Source organism: Grampus griseus (genome assembly GCF_964374135.1).
Source record: "Grampus griseus genome assembly, chromosome: 6".
Classification (NCBI taxonomy): Eukaryota; Metazoa; Chordata; class Mammalia; order Artiodactyla; family Delphinidae; genus Grampus; species Grampus griseus.
In genome coordinates, this window is record NC_139000.1 from 80378724 (window position 1) to 80404668 (window position 25945).

Sequence of the window (25945 nt, forward strand, 5' to 3'; positions counted from 1 at the left end):
AGCAGGGGCTACTCTTCATTGTGGTGCGCGGGCTTCTCATTGCTGTGGCTTCTCTTGTTGTGGAGCATGGGCTCTAGGCACGTGGGCTTCAGTAGTTGTGGAGCGTGGGCTTCAGTAGCTGTGGCTCGTGGGCTCTGGTGCACAGGCTCAGTAGTTGTGGTGCACGGGCTTAGTTGCTCTGCAGCATGTGGGATCTTCCCGGACCAGGGCTCGAACCCGTGTCCCCTACATTGGCAGGCGGATTTCAAACCACTGCACCACCAGGGAAGTCCGGAGCTATATAATTTTGAACATGCTTTTAGGATAGCAGGCTCCTTCCCCTCCTCCCTCCCCCACCCCGGCCCCCCGCAAAAAAAAAAAAGAAATAAAGAAAATTTTGTTGAAAAACTTTCCCTGGTTCTTCAGAGCTGGGCCAAGCTGTCAAACAGCTTGTGACCTTGTTCCCATGGTGGTTCTGTCCTTTGGCCTGGGAGTGAGCTGCCTTTTTGCCTTGGGGCTGACTCATTATCAGAAGTGGTGGGAGGATTTAATCCTGGGAATCTGTCCACCAGTCAGGCTGGGGTTAGTAAGGTGCAGTAGCAGCAGGGCCCTAGAGACCACAGTCCAGTCCTTGAGGGCACAGCCTGGAGTGGGTAGCAGTCCTTCAGTCTTGGCTCCGTACAACAGCAGCTATTGCAGGGAATCAAAGCACAGTGCATGGTGTGGGGCAGAGATGGAGTGCCCTCAGAGCACGGGAGCCCTGAGCTGGCCAAGTGTGGGAACTGCGCTGGCAGTCTCTGCCCAGCCAGCAATAGTAGAAGCGAGGATGGACACATTACTGGCAGAGTCTGTCCAGAGTGGGGGTGTTTGAGGTTACTGATCCCTTTAGGACTCAGATACGGCAGCCTACGAAAGGGATAAAGGAGCCTTGGAGAGAAATAACAGCAGCCAGCTTGGGCATCAGTCCCGAATGTAGTTTTCAGAACTTCTTTCTCCACCTCAAGCCCAGGGGGTTTGGGCATGGAAGGGCATGTGGCTCTTGTGGTGCTTCCTCACTCTGCAAGGTGGGATGAAGGCAGAGGACAGCCACAGTTGCAGGTGTCTTCCCAGTTTTTCTCTCTCTCAGCTGGAGCTCCCCTACCACTCTTCAGTCTTCTTCAGGATGTCTGGCCAGAAACCTGGCCCTTGCTTGCAGGCAGGTTGCTTGACTGGGAGGTTTCATTAGGTCAGAAACGACAAGCCCCTGGATTGGGCTACATGTCTTTCTTCTTGCCTTAATCCTTTTGTTTCTCCACCACCAGGTCACACCTCCTAATCTCTCAATGTCACAAGTGCCCAACACTCCCAGCTGTCCCCAGGCTTACTCTGAACTGCAGACGCTGTCCCCCAGTGAGCGGCATTGTGTGGAGACGGTGGTCAGCATGGGCTACTCATATGAGTGTGTCTTGAAAGCCATGAAGAAGAAAGGAGAGAATATTGAGCAGGTGAGCGGTTAGTCAGCCATGGGGCAGGGCGGGGGTAGGAGAGAGGTCCCACATCTCTGGAGCTGGAATAGTGTCTTGCCTTTATCCTAGAGTCCCTCAGACTCACAGCACCATTGTCTTTTCCTGTGACTTGAGGGGGTGTGGGCAGGACTCAGGGTGCTTTGTTGGGCAAACCAGCAGCCTCAGCAGCAGTGCTTTGCAGCTTCTGCTTTGGGGGCTGCTCTGAGACCTAGGCTGAAGGAGAGCTTTGAGAGTATTGGAGTTGTTGACTGTTACCCAGTTATCCCCTTCTCTGCCTCTCCTGAGACAGCATTCTAGGCTTGAGGTATGGTCAGATGTCTTCTTCCAGAAATGTTTATCCTGTCAGGACTGCCCAGGGAGTTCCAAAATAGTGTACTGGAGTCCTAAACCTTGGGGGCACTTTCTGACTTGGGTGGTTTCTTAGAAGAATATCTTGGGACTTCCCTGGTGGCGCAGTGGTTAAGAATCCACCTGCCAGTGCAGGGGACACGGGTTCGAGCCCCGGTCCGGGAAGATCCCACATGCCACGGAGCAACTAAGCCCGTGCGCCACAACTACTGAGCCTGTGCTGTAGAGCCCATGAGCCACGAGTACTGAGCCCACGTGCCACCACTACTGAAGCCCATGTGCCTAGAGCTCGTGCTCTGTGACAAGAAGTCACTGCAGTGAGAAACCCGCACACCACAACTAGGGAGAAAGCCTGTGCGCAGCAATGAAGACCCAGTGCAGCCAATGATGATAATGATGCTAATAATAATAAATAAATAAATTTAGAAAAAAGAAAAGTCACCATTAAAAAAAAAAGAATATCCTGCCTAGGCTGTGGAATTGACATCAGCTGGGAGATGTGAGTCAGCTGTGACAGGAACTCCTTTGAAAAATGGCTATGCATGTTTAGAAGGGTGTACCTATCAGCAAGTAGCCACTGAGGTACTGCTGTGTTGGACACAATTCAAGGCACAAAATCAAGTCCTATCTAGGATCTAATAGCCAGGGTGGGGAGCAGATGTCACACTTGAAGGTTTGTGTAAGACTTTTGGGAAGCGCAGACAAGAGTGGCAATAGGTGCTTAAACCTTTCTCTTTTCTTAGATTCTCGACTATCTCTTTGCACATGGACAGCTCTGTGAGAAGGGCTTTGACCCTCTTTTAGTGGAAGAGGCTCTGGAAATGCAGCAGTGTTCAGAGGAAAAGGTAGGAACCTTCATGCTTCACGGGAACCCTCTGGAAAGAAGGGACAAAGTAGTCTGTCTTGGTCCTCCTGGACTACAACCTTCATCCCTTCCAGTGACTGTAGGCAGAGGTAGTTGAAGCACAGAATTTCTCATGTCCAGAAAGGCATTTGGCTAGTTTGGCTCAGATAAAGTATCGGGTTGAAGACTATCTAGAATCCCAGGGAAGAGACGGGAAAAATGACCTGGGCAAAAAGCCATATTTTTGGATGTTGGGGGAGATTGCTAGTCACTTCACCTAGGCTGCTAGCCAGAAAGCAGCCATTTCTGGGTTCAGTATCCTGCTGGGTGGGAACACAGATGTGGATGGTGAGACCTGAGTGAAGGTCAGCAAGGTTTGGGACTGGGCATGGCTCCTGATGAACGATTGGCCATGGCATCAACCTGTCTTCCTCCACAGCCTCGCTTCCTCTACGGCCCTCCTCTGCTTGCTAGGGGACCTCAGAGAGGCTCATGAGGCTCCGGCAAAGAACGCTCCCCCAAGCAGCCCCCTTACACACATATTCCTCCACTCAGCTGTGCTGTGTGGCTTGGACCCCTTTCTTGAGTCTGTATTCTCTTATTTCCCTTAGATGATGGAGTTTCTTCAGTTAATGAGCAAATTTAAGGAAATGGGCTTTGAACTGAAAGATATTAAGGAAGTTCTGCTATTACACAACAATGACCAGGACAATGCTTTGGAAGACCTCATGGCTCGGGCGGGAGCCAGCTGAGACCAGGCCCTGCCACGGAGCCCCCCCCCCCCCGCCGAAGGCCCTGAGGAGACCACCTGTGGGGAAGAAGGGGCACGCTTCCGGATTTTCTTTTGGGGGTGGAAGGTCAGGTGTAGAGACTGTGTTTGCCAAGTCTCTATGAGCCTAGGTCCTGAGCTGGGGAGAAAGTGAGGAAGATTTGGGCGTGCATATGCCCCCGGAACTGTCCCGGCTCCTTCCACAGTAAAAGTATTTGTATTCTGAGAAGTGTCCTTCCCACCTTGGCCATCCAGAGAGACTTCTCTGGTCTTTCTGGGGTCTGTATGGCCTCAGCCGAAACCTGTCCCAGCTGCCAAAAGGAGTTGGGGAGAAGGAGGTGGGAGGGCCAGACTCAGTGCTGCTCTGGGGCTAGATGTTTCCCTTCTCTGCAAGGGTGGACTGACCTCTAATCCAAGTTGAGTGCAATTGAAAGGTTCTTCCAGGGTTTTGTTTTTTTCCCCCTTTAACGATGTCACTTAGTGTTAACACTGGTTCTGCAATGTCTCTGAGGTGCAAAGAATGCCCTTTTCCCCTTGGGGCCCTGAGTTTGCCTTTTCTGCCAGGCAGTTACCATACTTCCCTGCCCCAGCCTGTTTCTTTTGGCCTGGTTTGGACCACAGTCTTCGGCTACCCGAGATTTTAGAGCCCCCTGCTCTAGAAAACAGTTGTCAGTTTAAGAAATCATTGGCCCCTTCCTAGCACATCAAGTGGGGAAGAAAGAGGCTGTGATTTAGTCACCCAGCACTAACTCCACCTCAGTTCTCCCTGGAGAACAGCCTCTCCCTCCAGCCCCCTGCTCTAGGATGACACAATGAATAACACCTAGTCATAGAAATTAGTCTTTGGTTTGTTTTGTATTATGTTGTACATCATTAAAGATCTAAATACAAAGGATATACAGTCTTGATGAATCTAAAGTAATTTGCTAACTATTTTGATTTTTCAGAGAGAACTACTAATAAAAATCTAAAAGGTATATCCTGCTGTGATAACTTCTTTATTGCCAAGGACTGTTATACTGCAGGGTGGAAGTGAGTGAGTGGTAAAGGGATTTGCTGGGGATGGAACAGGAGCTAACCATTTTCTGTCATTTCAGTACTTTCTTCCAACTCTTAGGCCCATGGGACCCAGGAGCTGGCCCCCCAGTCTGCCCTGGTTTTCGGTTTGTAAAGGCAGGTGTAGACAAGGGTCTGTTTAAACTTGACCTAGCCCAGTCTCTGGGTCAAGGACATAGACATATGCCTTCCTGCAAGACTGACTGTGGCGGTGAGACAGGCTGGGCCTTCAGTGGAATCACTCAGAAATGAGGAACAAGCCCCTTGTCCTCTGAGCAGCATCATGCATAATTATGTGTTCCACAGGCAGGACTGGGATTCAGACTGCTTTATTAGCTCTCAGTAGTGCTGATGTAGCTGATGGAACTAGATTTATCCCTAGAGTTTCTTGTCCTTATACTTAATACTGCCCCACAGTCCCTCCTGTGCTCTTGGCTTGGATGGGTCTCTAATTTTTTTTTAGTGATCACGTGAGGAGCGGGTACAGAACCTTTGGGCTGGGAAGCACCAAGCTGGAAAGAGGCTGCCCTCTGGTGGTCAGGTCAGGCATGGCCATTGTCTCAGAAAGCCCCTCTTCTGGCCTTTAAAATTAATTAAACCCTTCTTTTAAAAACCTGTAAAAGTTATCCTTTACCTGTAGGAAATCAAAGTTTCATACCAAAATGGTGCCAGGGCCAAGGGCTTTGACATGAATTTCAACTTGATCCAGGGTGGCCTTGGTTAAGTGGGCCACCTGGAGGCCAGTTGGTATTTCTTAAGCTTCTTTCTGCTAAAAAGATACAGAAGGAACTCACATGAAGGTGTGCGTGTATGTGTGTAGAACTGCTTTACTCCTCCCTTCTTTCACTCTCATCTCACACTACTGACCAGAGCACTCAGTGCCAAGACCCTGAACACAGGCCATTGAGGGGGGAGTAGATTGCCAGGGCAGTCCCGGATGAGGGTGAGGCTAGGAGACAGACTTGCCTGAGATAACTGCAGCTCTTCCACTATTCCGTGAGGGCGTGGGGGTGAGGATTCACAGACAGGAGCCAGAGCATGACGCAGGTGGATGGTCCCAGCACAAGGTAGAGATTGGAAAAGAATAATGCAGTGACGCGAGCACCCTCTTCTGTCTAAATACTGGATTGCAGGGAGGGAGGGGAACTGGAAGCATAAAGCCTGTCCCACATCTGCTGCTATTAAAGACATCAAGGTTTATTCATTTTACATTTTCAAAAGCTAACTAAAGTCCCAAATCAATCTCCAAGGGCTGATGGGGCAGAGCTCACCCTCCCCCGCCCCACTAGCACCAATGTTTTCATTTTTGACCAAGTCCTGGAGAAAGGCACAGAATCCAGCTGATAAAACCTCTGGGCTCAGCATGTTATCTTCCCTAGCTTGTGACATCAACACAACCTCTAGGTTACCACTGACCATCCCCCCATCCACTGATCCCCAAATTTAGAAACATCTACAGGGTTATTAGACCTAACTGTGTTTCCACAGACAAGGGGTCAGTAAAGGCAAATCCTCCTCCAGTCCCAAAGAAAAGGGAGGGGCCTATTAAGTTTTTCAGGCTGATCTGTCCTTCCTTACACATGCTCCTGTGCTTAGAATTGAGGGAAGGATGCTTGGCCCTGAGAGAGGGGCTGGGGCCCAGCCAAGGCCACATGTGGCTAGGGAGAGGCTAGCATGGGCAGGACCAGGGAGTGGGTTCTGATATCTGTAGGGGGACCTGGCAGAGGCCCTCCAGCTCTTGAGAGCCCAGCCACCACATACTGGATCTTGTTCTAAGACACCGCTGTCCTCTCAGGGGCCGCAGCTGGCCTGTGGCAGGCCAGGTATAGCTGCAGCTGGCTCCTCAGACTCTGGATGCACTTGGACTTCAGAGCCATGATTTCATCTAACTGGGTCACAAAATCTTCAAAATCCTGGAAAGGAAACAAAGGACAAGTGGAGCTTTTGCTGTTGCTGCCAGATCAGCTTTTCTAGTCCCTTCTCTTGTATGAAGATTTCAGAGCCCAGGCCCTTCCTCCAGCTGGAAAATCTGCAGGACAGTCACCATGGCACAGTGTGGGACCACTTTTCTACACAGAGAGGTATTTCGCAGGGCAGAAGGGTGGTTTTGTAGAAGTACCTCTGGTCTGCATAAGGCAAGTAAGTCACTGTTACCATCACAGGGAGGGGCACCAACAAGCCACTAGGAGGGCAGAATGGCAAAGAACAGAGGCTGGAAACATTTTGGCCTGGGAATGGGGAGTGTAGCACCATCTCCCACCTGTCCTTGCACGCCCTCAAGCCAACTCAGAGGGGTGGCAAGAGCAGGTCCAAGGCCTCAACAAGGTTAGAGTGTGACAGCAGACCCTTTCTGTACACACAGCTGCATCAAAAAAGGATGACTGTCAAACTAGCTGCAGGCTAATTCCCAACAACCCCTGAGAGTCCGGCCAAGACCACTTACATTAGGAGCCAGCTGGCTCATCAGGGTCTCCTCCTTGAAGCCCAGCTTGGCCATTTCATCCAGCTGTTCCTGGTGTGCTCGGATGAGTACCTGCCTGGGAACCAGAGGGAATGCTGTGGTCCTCCGGGCCTCCCATCTCTCCTGGGCAGCTTTCTGGAAGTGAGCCTCATTTCCAGGCCAGGAGCTGCTTCTGCCCAAAGAGGCCGAGGCTGTGACCAGGACCAGCTCCCCAGCACCTCCTGCCCCTCACCCATTCTTTTCAGGCCTTGTCAAGGGACTAGGGGGGTACAAATGAGATTCTGAGAAGAGATGGGCTTCTGGAGCAGCCCCCTGCCTCCAGATACACTGAGGCACAGGGCTGGATGCTGCTTCTCCTCCACAGGAGCTGCCCACATCTTCCCTGCAAGAAAGCTCAAGGCTGTGCCACTGCAGCTGGCACACTTGGCACAAGGTAGAGCCAGCCACCTAGCCTGCTGTGATTTCTACTTTCTTTGGGGAGTTCAGGGACCAAAGCAAGGGGGTTTGAGCTAGAAGCTGGAGGATCTGCCTTCTGTCAGAAGAATCCAGCTAATAAAACCTCTGGGCTCAGCATGTTATCTTCCCTAGCTTGTGACCTCCAACCTCTAGGTTACCACTGACCATCCCCCCATCCTCTGATCCCCAAATTTAGAAACATCTACAGGGTCATTAGACCTGACTGTGTCAGACTCCACTGATGGATAGAGACCACGGAAACAGCAAGACTGTCTACCTTGTAGAGGTGCACATCCCTACACGCCCTTCTCTTCGCCCAAGGCCCAGGCCTGAGCCCCAGCGAGCAGCTGGCAGACGGTCTGCCCAGGTATCAGGAGCCCTAGCAGAGGGCCGCAGCCTCACATAGGAAGCATCTGTTCCCATTGGCCTGCCTTGCCTTCCTGCTCCTGGGCCTCTGATGCTGCTAGACCTCTTGCCCTCCTTTCTCTCACATTCTCAAAGGCTCTCTCATTCTGCTGTACCATCCACAGCCTCCTTCAGGGAAAGCAGCACAAATCACCAGCCCCTGTTTTTTACCTTCACCATCTTGGAAGGTGACCAGCCAGCCTTGGCTCTGGGGTCACAAGGCTGCTGCTGCTGTGTCCCTGGGGAGCACTTCCAGGAACACAGGCCCAACAGAATGAAGAAGAGGATTCTGATCTCACCATAGGTCTTAGGCTTACTTATAGGGTCAGATCCTCCCTTCTTTCACTCACATCTCAGCTTTCCCAAGCTTCTTTCACTCACATCCCACCTACCCTACCTGGCAGGCCTGCTCCAATACATTTTATTCCTGCTGTTCATGTCAGATGCATCTAGGCAGGCTCCCTTGATAAGGTGGACAAAAAGCCTTTCTCTGAGCCAACCACAGCCATTCCCAGAACAGACAAAACATTCAGCTGTAGTAGGAGTAGGGGTGCCAAAGGGGCTCAAGTCTAGGTAGGAAAGTCCAACTTACTGTGCGTGCCCCAGGATGGGCTGACGGAGTGTCCTGGCAGTCTTGGGAGAACCTAGCCTTGCTAAGTACCTTGGGATTGGCCTGCGTTTGAGCCACGTGATGTCCTCATTGTAGCAAGACAGCTTGATGGGATCTGTGGACAAATCCAGCTCCTGCCAGCCAAGCCCTGCCAGGTGCTTTCTCTCCTGGGCCCAGGGCTGGTCAGCCACATCACTACTTCCTGTTTGGGAGGTGAATGTAGGCCCAGAGTGGGGTCCCCCAGTATGTATGGTGAGGCAGGGTTTTTCTGGGAAACCCTGGGAGCAGCCCAGCTCTGTCTCAGCATCGCCATCATAGTGCCCCTGGGAGAAGAGTGCAGTCTCTCTGCTTTGACAGGGCTCCCCCAGGTCAGCCTCCCTGTTGGGCAGCTTGTCAGGTGGGTGCTGATGGATGGGTGACAGGGACAGAGCTGGAAGATCACCCCCAGGCTTACTGTCGGGGGGAGATGATGAGAGCCACAGGTGCTCAGTTGCTGAAGACATTGGCAGGTCTGCCTCTTGATCACCAGATGACACTGTGTGGCCCACAGCTTGCCCCCCTGTGTCTGCTGCCACTAGACTGTGCGCAGCTCCATCCTGGGCCGACTGCTCCAAGGGAGGAGAGCCCTCATCATCTGGGCTCTCCAGGAGAGACATGGTGAGGGGAGCCATCAGTTCAGAAGCATGCTCAGAGCATGTGCCTAGTTCCCCTCTAGAGTCTTCTCCTTGGAAAGGGTTACTGTTTTTCATTGTTCTGGTTGCCACAGTTGGGCTATCTTCACTGACTTCTCTCAGAGGTGTGCTCACTGTGTCTCTTTGGTCTGGGGATCCAGGAACTGTGATGTGGGATAGTGAGAAAGTGCAACCATCTTCCTCCAGGGATGGTGAGCTGCCCTCAGCCTGCCGAGGAACCTCATTTTTGAAGGCATCCTGTCTGAGGTCAAAGGCTGGGCCGCCCCCCCTTTTCTGGTTATATACAAAGTCTGCCTGTGAGCAGTAAGGCTTCTCTGCCAGGTTTTCTCCAGGAGGAGGCCCTGAGGAGGTGGAGTCCTCCTCTCTGCTCCAGTCCAAGGGCACCTGACTTGGGCTGTGGCCGTGATCAAGTGCTATCCTGTGGCTTGCGGGGTCCCTGGAGTACATCCAGCTTCCAGTTAGACCCTTCTCGTCACCTTCTGTCCTGGGGCTAAAACACAGACTCTGCCGCCTTTCGGCTACCTGTTCCTCAGGACCTTGCTCCCTCTGATGAAGGAAGAACGAGCCTTCGCTATTCTCCAGGGTGTTTCCCTGCTTTGTGGTCCTCTGACAGGAAACATGTGAAAAAGAATCTTCACTGAAATCGCTGTCATCAAGGTCCTCAGCTTGGGCTCCATCATGGCTCTCACAACAAGAGTGGAAGGGAGGAGGGGTGTCATTCTGGAGCTGCCCCTCTGGAGGCCGGGACTGGCATAAAAACCTTTCCAGTGGTTGGTGCTTTAACTTCTGTTGGAGGAGAGGTGGCTGCTGGAACTGCTGGTGATAGAAGCGCAAATGTTCTTCCCTCTCCTTCTGATGTGGAGGGATGTCTGTCCAAGCTTCAGGGGCAGGCCTAGTAGGTGTGCCCCCCTTGCTGCCCTGACTGTACTCTACTAAGTGATGGACGTTGCCAAAGGAGAGTTCAACTCGTGACACAAGCTGCTTTTGCACTGGCTGCACAGTCTGCACCTTCTTGCACCGGGAAGGCAGCTTACCACGGACTGCTTCTTCTCCTGGGCCAGGGGCCCTGCTTCCCCACCCGAGGGCAGTTCTGTTGCCGATTGGATTTTTCTCAGAGCATGATGCAGCTGATTCTTCTGCCCCTTTTTTGGCTAAATGTCCAGGCCGCATGGTTCCTTTGATAGAGCTAGTTTGAATGACCCACTCTTGGGGAGGACTCCCTCTAGAGCCACCCCTTTTACCAGGAGCCTTAGGTACAGAAGCAAAAGGGATATTGGCTGGGTGACTGGCCAGAGGATGGGCCTTCGTTCTCGTGGAGTCAGGTGCCACTGTGAGTGACTGTTGGAGCCCCAGCTTGACTTTTTTGGGAGAACACTTGTCCCCTGGCAGGGCCACAGGAGAGCTCTGAATTCGTTTTGGAGAAGAGTTTCCAGATGTTCGATTTCGACTGCTAGCTGAAGTGCAACATTTAATGCCTTTCTTTAGTTCTTTGACCCTGTAAACGACCATTTTATGTTAAATGTGCATTCTTGCATGTTCTGTAACTTCTTTCCTATAGCTTTCAGGGAAAACAAAAACCAAAGAAAACTATTACAAGGACTGGGAATTACTTTTTTTTTTTTTTTTTTTGCGGTACGCGGGCCCCTCACTGTTGTGGCCTCTCCCGTTGCAGAGCACAGGCTCTGGATGCGCAGGCTCAGCGGCCATGGCTCACGGGCCTAAGCCGCTCCGCGGCATGTGGGATCTTCCCAGACCAGGGCATGAACCCGCGTCCCCTGCATCGGCAGGCGGACTCTCAACCACTGTGCCACCAGGGAAGCCCCTGGGAATTAGTTTTTTATCTGGGAGAGAAATGGAGGAAATGGGGAGATTCTATTTCAGCATGAAATACCTCTCTTTACCTGAACAAAGAAGACCAGTGTCTTCTCTCAGGATAGTAGTGTGCATCCAGTATTCCATGATCAGGAGAGTTCTGGAAATACCACAGTCCCATGTGAGGGCCAGGCCAGAGGAGCTAGTCTCAGAACTATGCCCACGCAGGGCCCATGCCACGCTTCCTGAAGATCAGCCAACTCAGGAGCCTAGTGTCTACCCCTTACCCAGTCTTCCATAATCAGAGTCTTCTTTTCCCTGCAACCACCTCCTTTCAGGCTTCTCTGAGAAAATGAGTTCCCTCGAACCTGCTGGGCACTTCAAGAAGCAAAAGCCCTCTGGAAATAAGCAGGCTTGTGCTAATTCCGTTAAGGGAAAAATGACCTGTCTATTCACAGGGTTTCTCAACCTTAGCACTAGTGGTGTTTGGGGTCAGATAATTCTGTGTTGTGGGGAGCTGTCCTGTGGAGTGTTTAGCAACCTCCTTGGCTTCTACCCGAGATCCCAGCAGCATTTCTCCCCAGTCACAACAATCAAAATTGTCTCCAGACATTGCCAAATGTCCCCTAGGAGGCAAAATCGCACCGTAGATAGAGAAATAGAGAACCATGCTCTATTTTACAAGGGAATTTTAGAGAGCATGGAAAAATCCAGAATTAAGTCTCTGCTAGGATTCAGTTGCCAAGATCAGAGTCTCTCACTCTGTGATACCTAAAACAAAATACAAACAGTGTAAGAATTTGGATTTACAAGGAGACATCAAGTAAAATGTGACTCTCCAGTAGTTTGTTCGTAGATTCTGTGTTGAAATCCCCTAGGTGGGAGCAGTACTTCTGCCTGGGAGCTCCCAGAAAATGTCTTTTCCATTGTTTTGATTTTAATCCACTCAATAGTAGCCAAATGACCCCTCTGGCCATTACTGAAGACCAATATAGTAAACCTGACACTGAGACTTGACTTAAATCTTCCTTTTAGGTCTGGGAGGCAAGGCAAGCAGATAACACAGTAAGCAAAGAGACATAGGATGTGACTAAAGACACGTGAATTGTGTCCTTGGGCCTTTGCTGAGGTATTGCAGTAGGGCATACATCCACGGAATGGGTCGAGAGGTCCCACAGCAAGTCTAGATGGTTCCAAATTACTTCCTGTTATAAAAATCTGAGCTATTAGTTTTGTTAAAAGAGAAACACCAAAATCTCCTCCTAGCAGTCATAGTAAATAATTCTTGAAACCTGAGGGTGCCGGAAGAAATCTTACAGATAATTTTTGGTCGTTGATGCTAAAGGCTTCCAGGGTACTCTACCTTTTACCAAAATCACTCCTGTTACTGAGTTCTCTTCTGATACACCTGTTAGGGGTCCAGCTGGAACTTTATTTTTGGACTATTTAGCAACATTCTTCTAGTATGTGCAGAGATGAAAATTTTAAATCAGAGGAAAATTTTAAATAAGCAATACAATCATCCTCATCCTGTGTGTGTATGGATTGTTACCAACAATTAATTTGAACACATAAAACAAATGACTTTCATATTTATTTTCAATAATTTGTCAGACTGCTTTAAATGAAAGAGATTATTTCTATTATACTTATTCTATTTTTTAACCAAAATTATTTCAAATAATTTCCCAATCGTACTCAATGCATCCCCTCTGAGAAAGGGTTACTTTCATCCTCCGTTACTGAGGCACTGAGAGGAAAGTCTTGTTCTCTGCTCCTTAGTGATGTTCTTACTTCAAGTACTTGATATGTCTGTGATTTGGGGAGTGAATGGGGTTATGAAACAAGACTGACTTAGGGTTAATAATTGTTGAAGCTGGGTAATGGATACATGGGGGGAAAGAACCTGAAGCCATACTGGTTTTTGGGGAACAATTTTGGATCATCCCATGTCTTCTATCTGATCTCAGTCTTCACTGTCTTCTAGTAGTGCTAGGGTGCTGGCATTAGGAAACCATGCAACAAGAAAACCTCCTCGAGGAAACTTATGCCTATTATAGGCATACTTCATTTTATTGTGCTTTGCTTTTTGGATAGTGCGGTTTTTTTTTAACAAATTGAAGGTGGGTAGCAACCCTGCATAGAGCAAGTCTATTGGTGCCATTTTTCCAACAGCATTATTTTTAAATTAAGGTATGTATATATATATTTTAAAATCACTTTACTGTGATCTTTGATCTATTGTGGTGGTCTGGAACCAAACCTGCAATATCTCCACAGTATGCCTGTAATATTACTATTGTTAAAGTTAACATATAATGAGTGCTCACTATTTGCCAGGTGTGGTGCTAAGCCCTTCAAACATATCGCATCAGTGATTCCACATAACTGTTATATGAGATAGGTGCTATCATTATCCCTGTTCACATTAAGGAAACTGGGGCCCAGAGAAGTTGCAAATTTGTCCAAGACCACTCAGCTAGCTAGTGGCAGAGGCAGGGTATTGGCCCAGATAGTCTAACTCCAGAGTCCACTCTGGTAGCCACTTTGTAAATGATCTCTCCTATTTAAATGAGATAAGGTACACAGAGAACCTCACTCAAGCCCCCAAGCCCAGGAGGAGCTCCTCCTTTCATTCACAAATATTTATTACACATCTACTAGGTACCAAGTACTGTCTGGGCAGGAGAGATACAGTGGAGAAAAAGATAAGGTTCCTGTTCTCACGGAACTTAGATGGTGGCTTCTCTTTCCTTCCCAATGAGTTTCATTAAATGCCATGGATACTAAAGATTCTTCAACAGTAATTAAAAAAAAAAACCCAACAGGTTCCCCTCAAATAGTTTGTTATCTTTGGAGATGGATTCTTGGGAGACTGAAGAGGAGGTGTTGTAAGACAGGACCAGCAGCAAAGCAGCCAGAGGAAAGAATGGTAATGAGAGCATTTTCACACGTGAAGGAGACACGTGACCCCAGGGTAAGAGATGGGAGGGACCCTGGCAGATACCAAAGTCACTAGAGCCCTGACCTGGCAATAAGAGGTGCTAGTTCTGCCACCAACTCCCAGTGAGCCCTATTAATGTTTCCACCCTTTTCTGGGCCTCAGTTTCTCCTTCTATAACACAAGGTTGGTCTCTTCTGGACCTACACAGCTCTGAGTACTTCTGCCTTGACAAGTAATAGGTATTCTATCCCTAATAATTAGAGCTGAGGCTAGCAGGAAGAAAACCTCACTAAGCCTTCTACTCTGGAGAAATATTTCATCCCCCGCTAGCCATTTAAACGCCACTGATGGGGAATTCCCTGGCAGTCCAGTGGTTAAGACTCCACGCTTCCAATGCAGGGGATGCGGGTTTGATCCCTGGTTGGGGAACTAAGATCCCACATGCCACGCAGCGTGGCTGGAAAAAAAAAAAAAAAAAAGCCACTGATGGAGTTGTCTCCTAAACAAAGGAGCGTGTCACCTTCCTCTTGTCACATTCACGCTTGTAAAATGGCAGGGCCTCCTACGTCACATTCTCCAAATGACCAATTGCACATTCCCCTGGCAGTAGAATTACTGTCCCAAGAACAGGCTTGTGGAGCTCAAGGTCAGATCCCTGTGTGTGTATCACACACACATACACACACGACCCGCCACCTGAAGGGGACTCACCGGTCAGCATAGCGCAAGGTATTCAGAGTGTGTTCGGTGGCCACATGGCTTGGCGAGATGTTGGCGATCATGCAGGTTTTGGCATTGCCAATGAAAGAGTCCTTCAGAACCTGTTTGAAACAGAAGGCAGGTCAATGAAGTCAACTAACCAAGGGCCTACTGACTACTTACTGTGTGCAGGACACTGGGCCACAGTCACCCTCACCCGCTTCTACGAAAAGGTAATTCACAAAAGGAGAAACACAGTCAATAAACAAAAGGTACTCACTTCACCACTAATCAAAGAAATGCAAACAAACCATTTTAAAAAACTAAAATTTTTGCAACTATAAGATTAAGACTCATACTACCCTGCTCTGCTGAGGGTCTAGGGAAAGGGCGCTCTTGTACACTGCTACACTGCCTGTATACCGTGTAGCATGAATTGGTACATGCCTTTGGGAGGGCAGTTTGGCAATATGGTAAAAATTTGGTAAAAAATGTTCACACTCTTGGTTTGGCAATCACACTTCCAGGACTTTATCCTAAAGAGATAATAATTGCTCAGTTGATCCCCCCCCCAAAAAGTATACACAGGATATTCGTTACCTTATTATAATAGTAAAATTTGGAAAATCTACAAGTCTATAAACAGGTAACAAACTAAATAATTGTAAACTGCATACAACCATAAAAAATAATTATGTATATATGTACTTAGGTACCTGGAAAGATCTAAAACTTATGTTTGAGTGAAAAAGGTATATTATTCTGTAAGTGGATCCATGTGTGGAATTATTTTTTTAATTAAATAGGACACAATTTCTGGGGATGGAGGACATGTTTTGAAAAATAACAAAGCCAATGTCAGAATCAGGACTAACCACCTATAAGAAGGGTTTCCTGGATCCCTGGTTGAAATCATGTTTGAGAAGAAACAATCTAACCCAGTTCTGACTAGTAAGGAGCTATGTTATTATAGGTTCTGCCCCAGGTCCTGTGGGGCTGCCGATCTAGCTGCACAGGGTGAAAATCTCTCCCAGAATACAAAGATCCTCACCTAGACTGCCTTCTACCTAGTCTGTCCCTACTGTGCATAGGATTCGGTGCAGAAGGGAACCAGGGGCACCCATAACTGTCTTCACAGCTGTTTGTACCTAGGCAGACCCCTCCGTGGGCCACTCTTCTGCAGCCATTACAGATGCACACTTATTGGCGTTTCCCATTAATAAAGAAGCACATTTTCGTGACAGAAAAACGGAAGAAAAAAATTACTTATGGTTCTACCACTCAAAATAATCAGCGAACACATGCATAATTTCTGTGAAGTTTTTTCTTCTCATTTCATATTTTTAAACTATAGATCTTGGTCATCTTTCCTGTCAGGACATGTCAAAAATCTATCTCATTCTTTTTAACTGCAGCTATTATTTTTTGTCTTGAAACACTGGTCTAAGTCTTACAACTAAGAAAGTACCAAGTACAGCTGCACTACCATCCCCTTCAAAGGCTCAGAGACTCCACTAAATCAACAAGGTTTCTTTACATTAGAAATAAGCAGAAAGCTGGTGACCACTGCTGCCCCGCAGGGAGCCTGGCTGCTTCGTAGTGCAGGTATCCCTGCCCGAGGATGCCCCTTTCTTCTCCAAGACTGAGAGCTCCTGGAAGGAATGTGACTCCTCCCCCTCCTCTCTCTGCCCCCTCCCTTCCCCCTCCCCCCTCCCCCACTCCAGGGAGCATCACGCCTTGCTGGCAGTGGATGCTCTGCTGAAGGAATAAATGAATGGAAGAAGGAACACATGAGTGAACCAGAACTCAACGCTCATATATAACTTTACCTGAGTTAATTTGCTTTGCCTGAAAGGAGTGTGAGTGTGTTCCTGATCCAATGCACGGATACATTCCTTCAGCTGCAAAGTGGTAGAATAATAAGCACATCAAATATCACATGCAAAGTGAGAATAACAGATCATATTTTTCTTAAGTAAATCACAGTCATGCAATTCCCAAAAGGAAGTCAAAATGCCGGGCTAGTTTCTCGTTCGACAAGAAAAATCAAGCTAGACTGGGAAACATCATCCTGTGCTAGCTGTGCCTAGTTAAGCACCCCCCCCCCCACCAATTTAAAGGCTGTGATCCTAGAATTAGCCCTGATAGTGTAGAACAGACAAACCCAGGGACATTCCCACAGGTCCCAGAGTCCAGCTTACATGGTGGCAGTTCTGGCTTGCCAGCTCCCTTTCTCTCCTCTTCTCACACTCTTCCCAACTACAAGATGCACTTAAATAGAAAGATACTATACTACTCCCCCGCCTCCCTGCTCACACATGCACACCTACAGGTATGGACTCAAGTGCAGATTCAAGTTGTCTGGATGGGACAGGAGAAATTCTAGAGTCAGAGCTGGGAAGGAACAGAGAAATCATCTAGGTCTACCTCCTCATTTAAAAACAAGGGGGGACTGTGGCCCAAAGGCAAGGGCATGTCACTTGCTCCTGGGCAGAGCCCCTCAAAGAAGTGCTCATTGGATATCACTAGTGCTAGCAGAAACCTGCATATGTAGATCTCTAGGGGCAACATGCCTATCAGAAAGAGCAGGGGTTGGGGGGACAGGATCAGGGAGGAGAGATCTTCTATTTCTGAGTCCTGCATCTCCGCTAGGCGGCAGTAAATGAGAAGAAAGGCAGGGAAAAGAATGGAAGGAATCCCTTGGCAGTGCCAGTTCTGGGAGTTCACCAAGAACAGGTAATTAGCTTTGAGAGTCTGCTGTGGCAGCAGCTACAGATGCCCACAACTAACTCCTCTCTATCTAAGAAGCTGCCGGGTTATAAGAAGGTATAAGGGAATTTCCTCTTTTATTACAAATCAGTCCAATATCCCCAAACTTTAGCACTGGGAAGATTCTCTAGAAGGGACGAGCAGGTACCCAAACCTGGTCCCTGAGTTACACCTGCCCCTTATGTACTCAAATCCAAGTGTGGCTATCAATTCTCTATGAGCCTTTGGGTCCCTTTAGCCTTGAATCAGAATGGAAAGTAGACTTTACTAAACTCTAAGGGAAAACCAAGGGAAGTACCCAGGAAAGAAAAAGGGGCACCTCTGTGCACCTCACAAAGCACAAGATTTTGATCCTATTCTATAAGGCTTGTTCTCAGGTCCCTTTACATGCTATCGCCCATGTGAGACAGACACAGTCAAGCCCCAGAGGGTTCTCCAACTTCACAGGTACTTCTTGGGTTTCTTGGTTAATTCCTGGACCATAAATTTAAATATGAGAATCAAAGATTTCTAGCTAGAGGCTGTGGACCCTTGGCCAATTCACTTAACCTGAGCTTCAGAATCCTGATCCATAAAGTGGGAATAAGAGAACCTGCTTTGTTGTGAAGGGTAAACTGACTAGCATATAGTACATGCTCAAATATATTGGTTCTGGGGCTCCTTGGAGAAATGGTTGATTCCAGGGCTAGGGCAGGGAAGAGTGTGTGACACCTTATAGTGCCAAAAGACAAGGAGCTGCTCAAAAAATGATGGGGGCATGTCAAAAGGATACAGAAACCAACCTGAAAGAACTCCCAATGGCCATCTGGGATAATTTGAGCAAGAAAATAAATAATGATAGAAATGGATTCTAATTTAGCAAATAAAAGAAATATCCATTTACTATTATAACTAAATAACCAAATAAATAAATTAAAGAGAAAAAACAGCTCTTTCTTACAGTAGCATTCTAACTAATTAATGTAGAATGATGAACATAGAAAATCCCATCAGGTAAACACCACAGTAATAATTGTTGCAGGTAAGAATCATCAATGGATACTAAAATTAGGCAGCAAAAGTGTGATGTAAACAGGATATTTGCATAGTTTCAAAGTATCTCTCCATAAGATACTTATTACAAAGGGAATAATCATAACTTTACAGTGGAGTAACCTAGCACAAACCACCTTAACTCAGTGATCAAGTTTAACATCACCAGTAATAAGACATATTGACTGATACAATACACTGAGAAGTATACAACTTCTGTGGTATTCTTGCTAAAAATTCATTATCTCAATCTAATAATGAGAAAACATTACGCAAACACAAATTCAGAGACATTCTGCAAAATAACTGGCCAGCATTCTTCAAAGGTGTTAAGGTCGAAATTGACAGAAACTGAGGAGACTACAGACCCATGATAACTAAATGTAACATAGAATCCTGGACCTGAAAAAGAACATTAGTGGGACTATTGATGAAATTCAAACAAGGTCTGTAGATAGTTAATAGTATTATATCAATGTTCATTTCCTGATTTAGATTACTATAGTTATGTAAGATGTTAACATTAGGAAGGCTGGGTGAAGGAATGCTACATGTTTATTTCTGTAACTTTTTTAAAATCTAAAATTATTCAAAAATTTTAAACAATAATAAAAAGATGCTGATTCTCTCACCTCTCTCAGCCTCCCAATTTATCCCTCATGAGGCCTGGAAATAATGTGTCTAGCTGGAGATTTCAGTTCTGATCAAAAGGACTTAAATACTGTGGAGGGGCACAAGACAGGACTATGCATCTATAAGAAGGAATGAGGGTCTCTGTACACAGCCATGGAGTGAGCTCCAGGATACTGTTAAGTGCAAAAAGTAAAGTGTTTACAGTATGCTACCTTTTATTTTTTCCCTCCTGAGAAAGGGGTGAATACAAACATATATATTGGTAGAAAATCATTATCTAAGGGGAGGGAGGTAACAGGATTGAGAGGACAGGGTTGAACACTAGACTTTTCTGAATGTGGCTTATTTTATAACTTTAACTCAATACAAAATTGGTAAGCTTAAACACACAGAGAAGAATTATTTAAAGTGACTTTGCAACACAGTATTATGACTGTACATCCCTAGTGGGATACAATTTAAGGGTAAAAAGGAAACTGCAAAGAAATCTTAATCTGAATTCAGTAATCATATTATGAGTAATATTAACATGATTTGGGTATACATATGTATTGAAGTAGAGCAAATAAATTATATTAATGTTGTTAGGAACTAAGAATTTTAGCATAAGAGAAAAGGGAGGGAAATATAAATTTTAAAAAGTTAAGCAAAAATCCTGCAGTCTTAATTTTGAATTAATTTATTAGTATGAATCCCTGATATACTTTTACCTTTAAAAAAAAATATCTAGGGCTTCCCTGGTGGCGCAGTGGTTAGGAATCTGCCTGCCAATGCAGGGGACACGGGTTCGAGCCCTGGTCCAGGAGGATCCCACATGCCAGGGAGCGGCTGATCCCGTGCGCCACGGTTGCTGAGCCTGCACACTGGAGCCCACGAGCCACAAGTACTGAAGCCTACGCGCCTAGAGGCCCAGCTGCGCAACGAAGAGTAGCCCCTGCTTGAGGCAACTAGAGAAAGCCGCGCGCAGCAACAAAGACCCAATGCAGCCAAAAAAAAAAAAAAATTCCAAGCTCTGTCCACCAAAAAGGCCTAGTAGCGAGGACTAACAGTGGTAGTAAGTACCACTAGCACTCTAAATGGTCTCTAAATACCATTTCCCTCTAAAAACCAAGGCTTGTTGAAGAAATGGCTGATTCAAGGTCTGGGGAAAGAAATGTACAAGATGAGCCTACAACATCTTGTCATACCAGAAAGCCAGAGACTAGTAGGAACATATTTGAAAAGACTCCCACTGGCCAAAAATGTGTAATTTAAGAAGAAGAAGAAAAAAAGATGACAATGTTTATAATAATATGAAAACAAACAAAAAAATAAACAACAACAACAAACTCATGGTCATGTTTAGGTTACCAGGACATCAACTCATTCTGAAAACTGGTGAGTGAAGGCAAAATATCAAGCATTTATCTTGCCTCTGTTGTATGAATTATATTTCAGGATAATCAGATAGTTGGGGGAAAGTTCTTTCCAGTTAATAAATAAATACAGAAGGAATATTAGAATTAGAATATCACCATTTTGGAATCCCTAATGAAGCAATGGATAAAGGTAATAATGCTCATTGACAGCTGCTAAAACCATAAGGTGAAAAAGGTTGATGGGAAATAGTAATGGAGGAATTAGAGTGATAACACTTCAAAATCACAAAAAGAGATAATCAGACATTCTGTACCTCCTGATGTGTTCCTATAGAAAGTGTAAGAACTACTCATGAATTATTCTTGCCAAAAAAACAGAACTTAAATCTGATCAAGGCTCTAGATCAGCATTTTCCCAATCAAAATCTGTGAGCCACAAATACAAACCATATATGTAATTTTATTATAATAGCCATATTAAAAAGAAATATAACCATATTAAAAAGAAATAAAACTAGTATGTATAAAATAGAGAATAAGAACCTGCTGTATAGCACAGGGAACTCTACTTAATTTCGCTGTACAGTAGCAACTAACACAACATTGTAAGACAACTATACCCCAATAAAAAAAAAAGAGAAAAAAATAAAAAGAAATAAAACCAGATGAAATTATATATTAAACATATAATCTTAATTGTATATTATATTAAATATATAATCTTAATTATATATTTTAGTTAATCTGACACATCCAATAATATTTTGGCATGTAATCAGTATGAAAAAATATTAATGATATCTTACATGCTTCAACGTGTAATTTACACTTAGAGCACATCTCAATTCAGACTAGCCACATTTCAGGTACCCAATAGCCACATGTGGCTTAGTGGCTCCCATTTTGGACAGCACAAATATAAATCTTAACCACTTTATAGAAAATAGAGGATAGAGTACCATGTTAAACATCAACATGGAATGCAGATAGCCTAATCCAGAATGTAGGAAATCTCATATGTCAAGTGACTGAGTTTTCTTCAACAAATACATTAATATTAAAAAAAGAGAGAGAGGGGGAAGAACTGATATAGCATGAAAGAGGAATATCAACCAAAAGCAATCCGAGGATCTTGTTTGTATCTTGATTTGAATAAATCAACTGTAAAATGACATTTATGGGACAACTGGTAAAATTATAACACTTACTGGATAACAGGTATCATTAAATAATTATTTCTTTAGGTGTGCAATGGTATTATGTTATATTAAAAGATAAGAGTCCTTATCTCTGAAATACATCATTAAATATTTGTGGAAGAAATGACATGATGACAGGATTTGTTTTAAAATAATCCAACCAGGAGAAGGAAAGGGTTGGTTAGATTTTTCACATGTTGAAGCTGGGAGACAAGTATTTGGGAGATCATTATACTATTTATTCTACTATTATATGTTTGAAAAAATAATTTTAAGACTTGATGAGAGGGAGAAAGTGTACCTAAGTTAACCATTCAAGCAACTGCAGAAATACTTCTCTGTTCCTAATTGTCAGGGATTGACCAGAGGAAGAGAAGGCAGGGAGAGAAAGAAGAGTTGTCGAGAACTGCCAAGAATCTGATTGGGCACCCTTCGTCTCCGTCTCCAGCCTTGGAATTCCACTGCCTTATTCCACCCCACCCTCTCCTACTTTGTCTGCATGTAAAGAGGGGCAAAATCTCTCAAGAATGATTTTTAGATTAAAGGTTTTGAACAACTTACAGCCAGAAGACTCTGGTTTATTTCCGCACCTTCCATCTTTGTCTGTCTATCTGAGTCTCTGGCATCTGCTGCTCTTTCACTGCCAGCCAAGTCAATAAAAGAGATCCTAGAGAAAAGACACAGCAAGGATGACTTCTTTGGGGCTTTGGTTTATTTTTACATCAGCCAGCATTTTGTGAACCCAGCAAGAAATCAGCACTGACCCATCCTCAGGAAAGTAAAAGATATTACTGTCAGCTTTCCAAAAGTATTGCAAGATTCTAATCTGTCAGTTACTGCTGGCACTGTTCACTTAGATCCTTCTGTTGGTTTTAATCATTTGTGAGAAAGTATGACTGAAATTAATTAAACATTCTTCCCATAAGGCTAAATGACCACAATGCAAATCACTTAGGTGACCACTTAGATAATTAAATAGAAACTTCCGTGGGCTGCTTTCCAGCAAATCCCCCCTCCCCGTAAAAAAAAAAAAAAAGACTCATTACTCAGAGGTGAGATAGGTTCATCCATCACTGTGGCAGAGTTTGCTAAGATAGCACCAGAAAGGCAATGAATGTACCCAGTTGTCTTATGGCTTCTTTCAGGAAGGATGGATTAATTTTCTTTCTTTCTTTTTTCTTTTTTTTTGCCTGTAAGCTCTCTGAGATGCATTTCCTACTATTCCTCTGCTGATACTGTTTTTCACATTAGAAGCAATCAATGTCCCTTTTAATAACTTAGGGTTGACCAACAATAGGTCATTACTTCATGGTTAATCAACTGATGGCACTTTAGTACAATGATTTATTTCAGAGTTAATAACTCTACTGTGTATCCCTGTAAGATATAAATAAAGAACTCCACAGTGGCAGGATGTCCTGTTGTTGACAACACATATTTCAAAGTCACATTAGGGAAAGGCACACAATGTGATTCCCTGTGTATTTCCAGCTCACCTGCCAAATGTCCTCTTGGCTGAATCTTTGATCTGAATTTGGATGATAGCATGAGAGCGGGAGGAGTCTGCATTAACTCCAGTGGCCCCAGTGCTGCGCTCCTTGCTGCCCTTCAAGATCACCTGAAAATAAAATCCACAGGGTGACTTCTGCAAGGAGTAAACAAAGCCCTCTGGCTCCTAAGAGTCGGCTGAGAGCAGTAGAGACCAGACATATAGCTTTGTCAGTAGACTGCAGTCTTTTCCCTCTATGAGGAAAGTTGCCTAAACTCTAAATCATATAGAATAAGTACCCAAGAGCAATGAAAACAATGTGGAATACTAATCTTGGGGGAGAACATTCAATAGCTCAAGAGCTAATTTACTTCTTGATCTCATATACTCTTTTTAATATCTTTGATGGATTTAACCTGACTAAAATCCCCAGGGCATAACTTGGCTCCAAAGTAAGGTCCCATCATACCCATCTGTTGTAGTAACCGAAGCAAAGGACAGAAATGTGCATCACAGAATGAATGATCACATCCACCTCTTCCACCACGATGCAGTCATAAAGGAGACCAGGACTGATGTGTGGGAACATGGAAGTGATGAGTTATCACAATTGCCATGAGCCCATGATTTCCCTTGAGACCACTGCCCCTCCAAATGGGAGTAAAGGCTAACTCGGGTCCCTCTGGCCACAAAGGAATGGGGGAGAAGAGGTGAAGCCTCAGGAATGGCCTCAAGCCACTGAAAACACAGCCATATAAGAATATCCTAGGGAGGGTGGGAGGAAGGGAGACGCAAGAGGGAAGAGATATGGGAACATATGTATATGTATAACTGATTCACTTTGTTATAAAGCAGAAACTAACACACCATTGTAAAGCAATTATACTCCAATAAAGATGTAAAAAAATATATATATATCCTGCCCTGGTTTGGGGGAGTGTTGATTATTGAGAATCAAGAAGGTGAAGAACTTTAAAAATATTTGACAGGATCCTCACAGTAGCCTAAGGTGAGGTGAGTATGATTATTATGCCCAATTTACAGCTGAGGAATAAATTCAAAGGTTGATTTGCTCACAAACAGCTGTTTTGTGGCAGAACCAAATTCCACATCTAGTATGTCTGATTCCAAAGCCCATGTAGCTTCTACTACACTGTGGGGCACTTAGGACAAATTCATCTATTTTGCAGTGAATTAGACTAAGAAAGTCCTATTTAATTTTTTTCTCAATCTCTCAGAAGTTTAGTTTTTATCATATTGAACATAGCTACAGCTTCCAGATTAAAGAGTCCAAAAGTTGACAGAGTCAAACCTTCAACAATAGTCCATAAAATATCTTAACAAACAGGGGTAGGTACTTTTTAAAAAATTAACTAATAATAAATTCCTCCATGGCCTAAGCAATAGTTATGTCTCTAAAGATTATCAGTGAGATTCAGAATTGTATTTTAGAATCAAATTTAGAATCAAATTTTAAATGCACTCATTTTGTATATAGCTTGCTTAAAGTTTAAAGGGACTATCTGATGAATCCTTTTGTAAAGAGCAGAAATTGTTAATTTACAAAACTGGATTATCAACTGCATGGATAGCATGTTGCTGCTAATCAGAAATCAGAAGAATTAGAGCAGTAATCCCTTATACTGGGTGGGGCAACTGCCCCCCCCCCCCCAAAAAAGCACTGATAACTAAACCTGGATGCTGGCTAGGTCACTTAAGGCCAAATCTATGACTGAACCATCTAGTTTGTCTGGCTATCTATCTATCTATCTATCTATCTATCTAACCACCCATCCATCCATGCCTCGCTGCAAGGCTTGCCGGATCTTAGTTCCCCAGCTAGGGATTGAAATCGGGGCCACTGCAGTGAAAGCACAAAGTCGTAATCACTGGACCGCCAGAGAATTCCCATGAACTATCTAGTTTAAATGCACTTCCTCATCCTGGCCTTTCTCTATCACTCTGATTTCATATTTTCATAGATTACAATGCAATGATGAGGGATTATTTTAGATTTGTATTAGTCTTTTTTATCAAACTTCTTTTTCATTAGAAAAGAAAGACATGCTTACTGGGGAAAACTTAGAAAATACAGGAAAAATATAAAGAAGAAAATATATACCTTCCATAACCCCAGAGTTAACAAGATTCTGGTGCATTTCCTCCCAGGGTTTTAGGGGTCTCAGAGCTCTTTTGATATATATATATGTCTTTTACAAACCCCATGAAGAGACAGGGGAGATCTTTTAAATGCCTACATTTGTGAATTGTGTAAGCAATATGCTTGATGGATAAAGGAACAATCACAGAGAAGTTAAGTGGCTTATCCAAGGTCACACAGGCAGAATATGGTCAGGCTAGGGATAGAAGCCAGGTACCCTCTGCCACGTGTAATCAATGATGCTACTTCTGCTGGAATATGATGAGAGCTCAGAGAGGCCTTAAGGCCATACCTAGTCAGGAACTGTGGATACTAACAGGAAGCTCAAGGGGTGACCTTGTGGTTCATCCCCAGTGGAGTCAAGAAAGACTGTCTTCTGAGGTTCTATTACAGAGTTTTATACTTGGCTTTTCATTGTGCCATGATGTACTAGATACCTGTGAGTGCATCTCAGAAAATCTAACATGTTGAGGTGACTTTTCCTGACTAAATGCCTTTTAGAGAAAACATGAAGGAATTTTTGGTCTATGGTCCAGTTTCCTCAGCTTCAGTAACAGTCTGCAACCACCATGTTTTTCAGAAACTGTGGTATAAAGCAGCTGAGCTCTGAGGAGTAAAAATGAGGCAGTCTGTGAAGATCATTAGATAGACTTTTGTAAATGATATACAACTCAAGTGTAGCAGTTAAGAGTGAAATCTGAAGTTAGACTGTCTGGGTTTACAT

The 25945-nt window shown here is 45.0% G+C and overlaps 2 protein-coding genes across 4 annotated transcripts in view; one reads left to right on the forward strand and one right to left on the reverse strand.

The window, feature by feature from the left end:
• UBAP1 (ubiquitin associated protein 1) overlaps nucleotides 1–4422 on the forward strand; it is a gene marked incomplete at its 5' end in the record, with an annotated part of 55172 nt that extends 50750 nt beyond the window's left edge. For all 3 annotated transcript variants that reach the window (XM_082657245.1, XM_082657246.1, XM_082657244.1), the window contains 3 exons: nucleotides 1281–1463; nucleotides 2576–2677; nucleotides 3288–4422. In XM_082657245.1, coding sequence (XP_082513371.1) covers nucleotides 1281–1463; nucleotides 2576–2677; nucleotides 3288–3428 — 426 coding nt within the window. In that variant the 3' untranslated portion in view covers nucleotides 3429–4422. The remainder of the gene's footprint in view (nucleotides 1–1280; nucleotides 1464–2575; nucleotides 2678–3287) is intronic.
• A 1376-nt stretch (nucleotides 4423–5798) lies between these two features.
• The window catches only part of KIF24 (kinesin family member 24), a 59759-nt gene continuing 39612 nt past the window's right edge, over nucleotides 5799–25945 (reverse strand). The window contains exons 7-13 of the mRNA XM_082657243.1: nucleotides 23068–23189; nucleotides 22133–22238; nucleotides 16410–16481; nucleotides 14593–14702; nucleotides 8416–10620; nucleotides 6945–7038; nucleotides 5799–6414 (exon numbers count right to left, since the gene is read on the reverse strand). Coding sequence (XP_082513369.1) covers nucleotides 6274–6414; nucleotides 6945–7038; nucleotides 8416–10620; nucleotides 14593–14702; nucleotides 16410–16481; nucleotides 22133–22238; nucleotides 23068–23189 — 2850 coding nt within the window. The 3' untranslated portion in view covers nucleotides 5799–6273. The remainder of the gene's footprint in view (nucleotides 6415–6944; nucleotides 7039–8415; nucleotides 10621–14592; nucleotides 14703–16409; nucleotides 16482–22132; nucleotides 22239–23067; nucleotides 23190–25945) is intronic.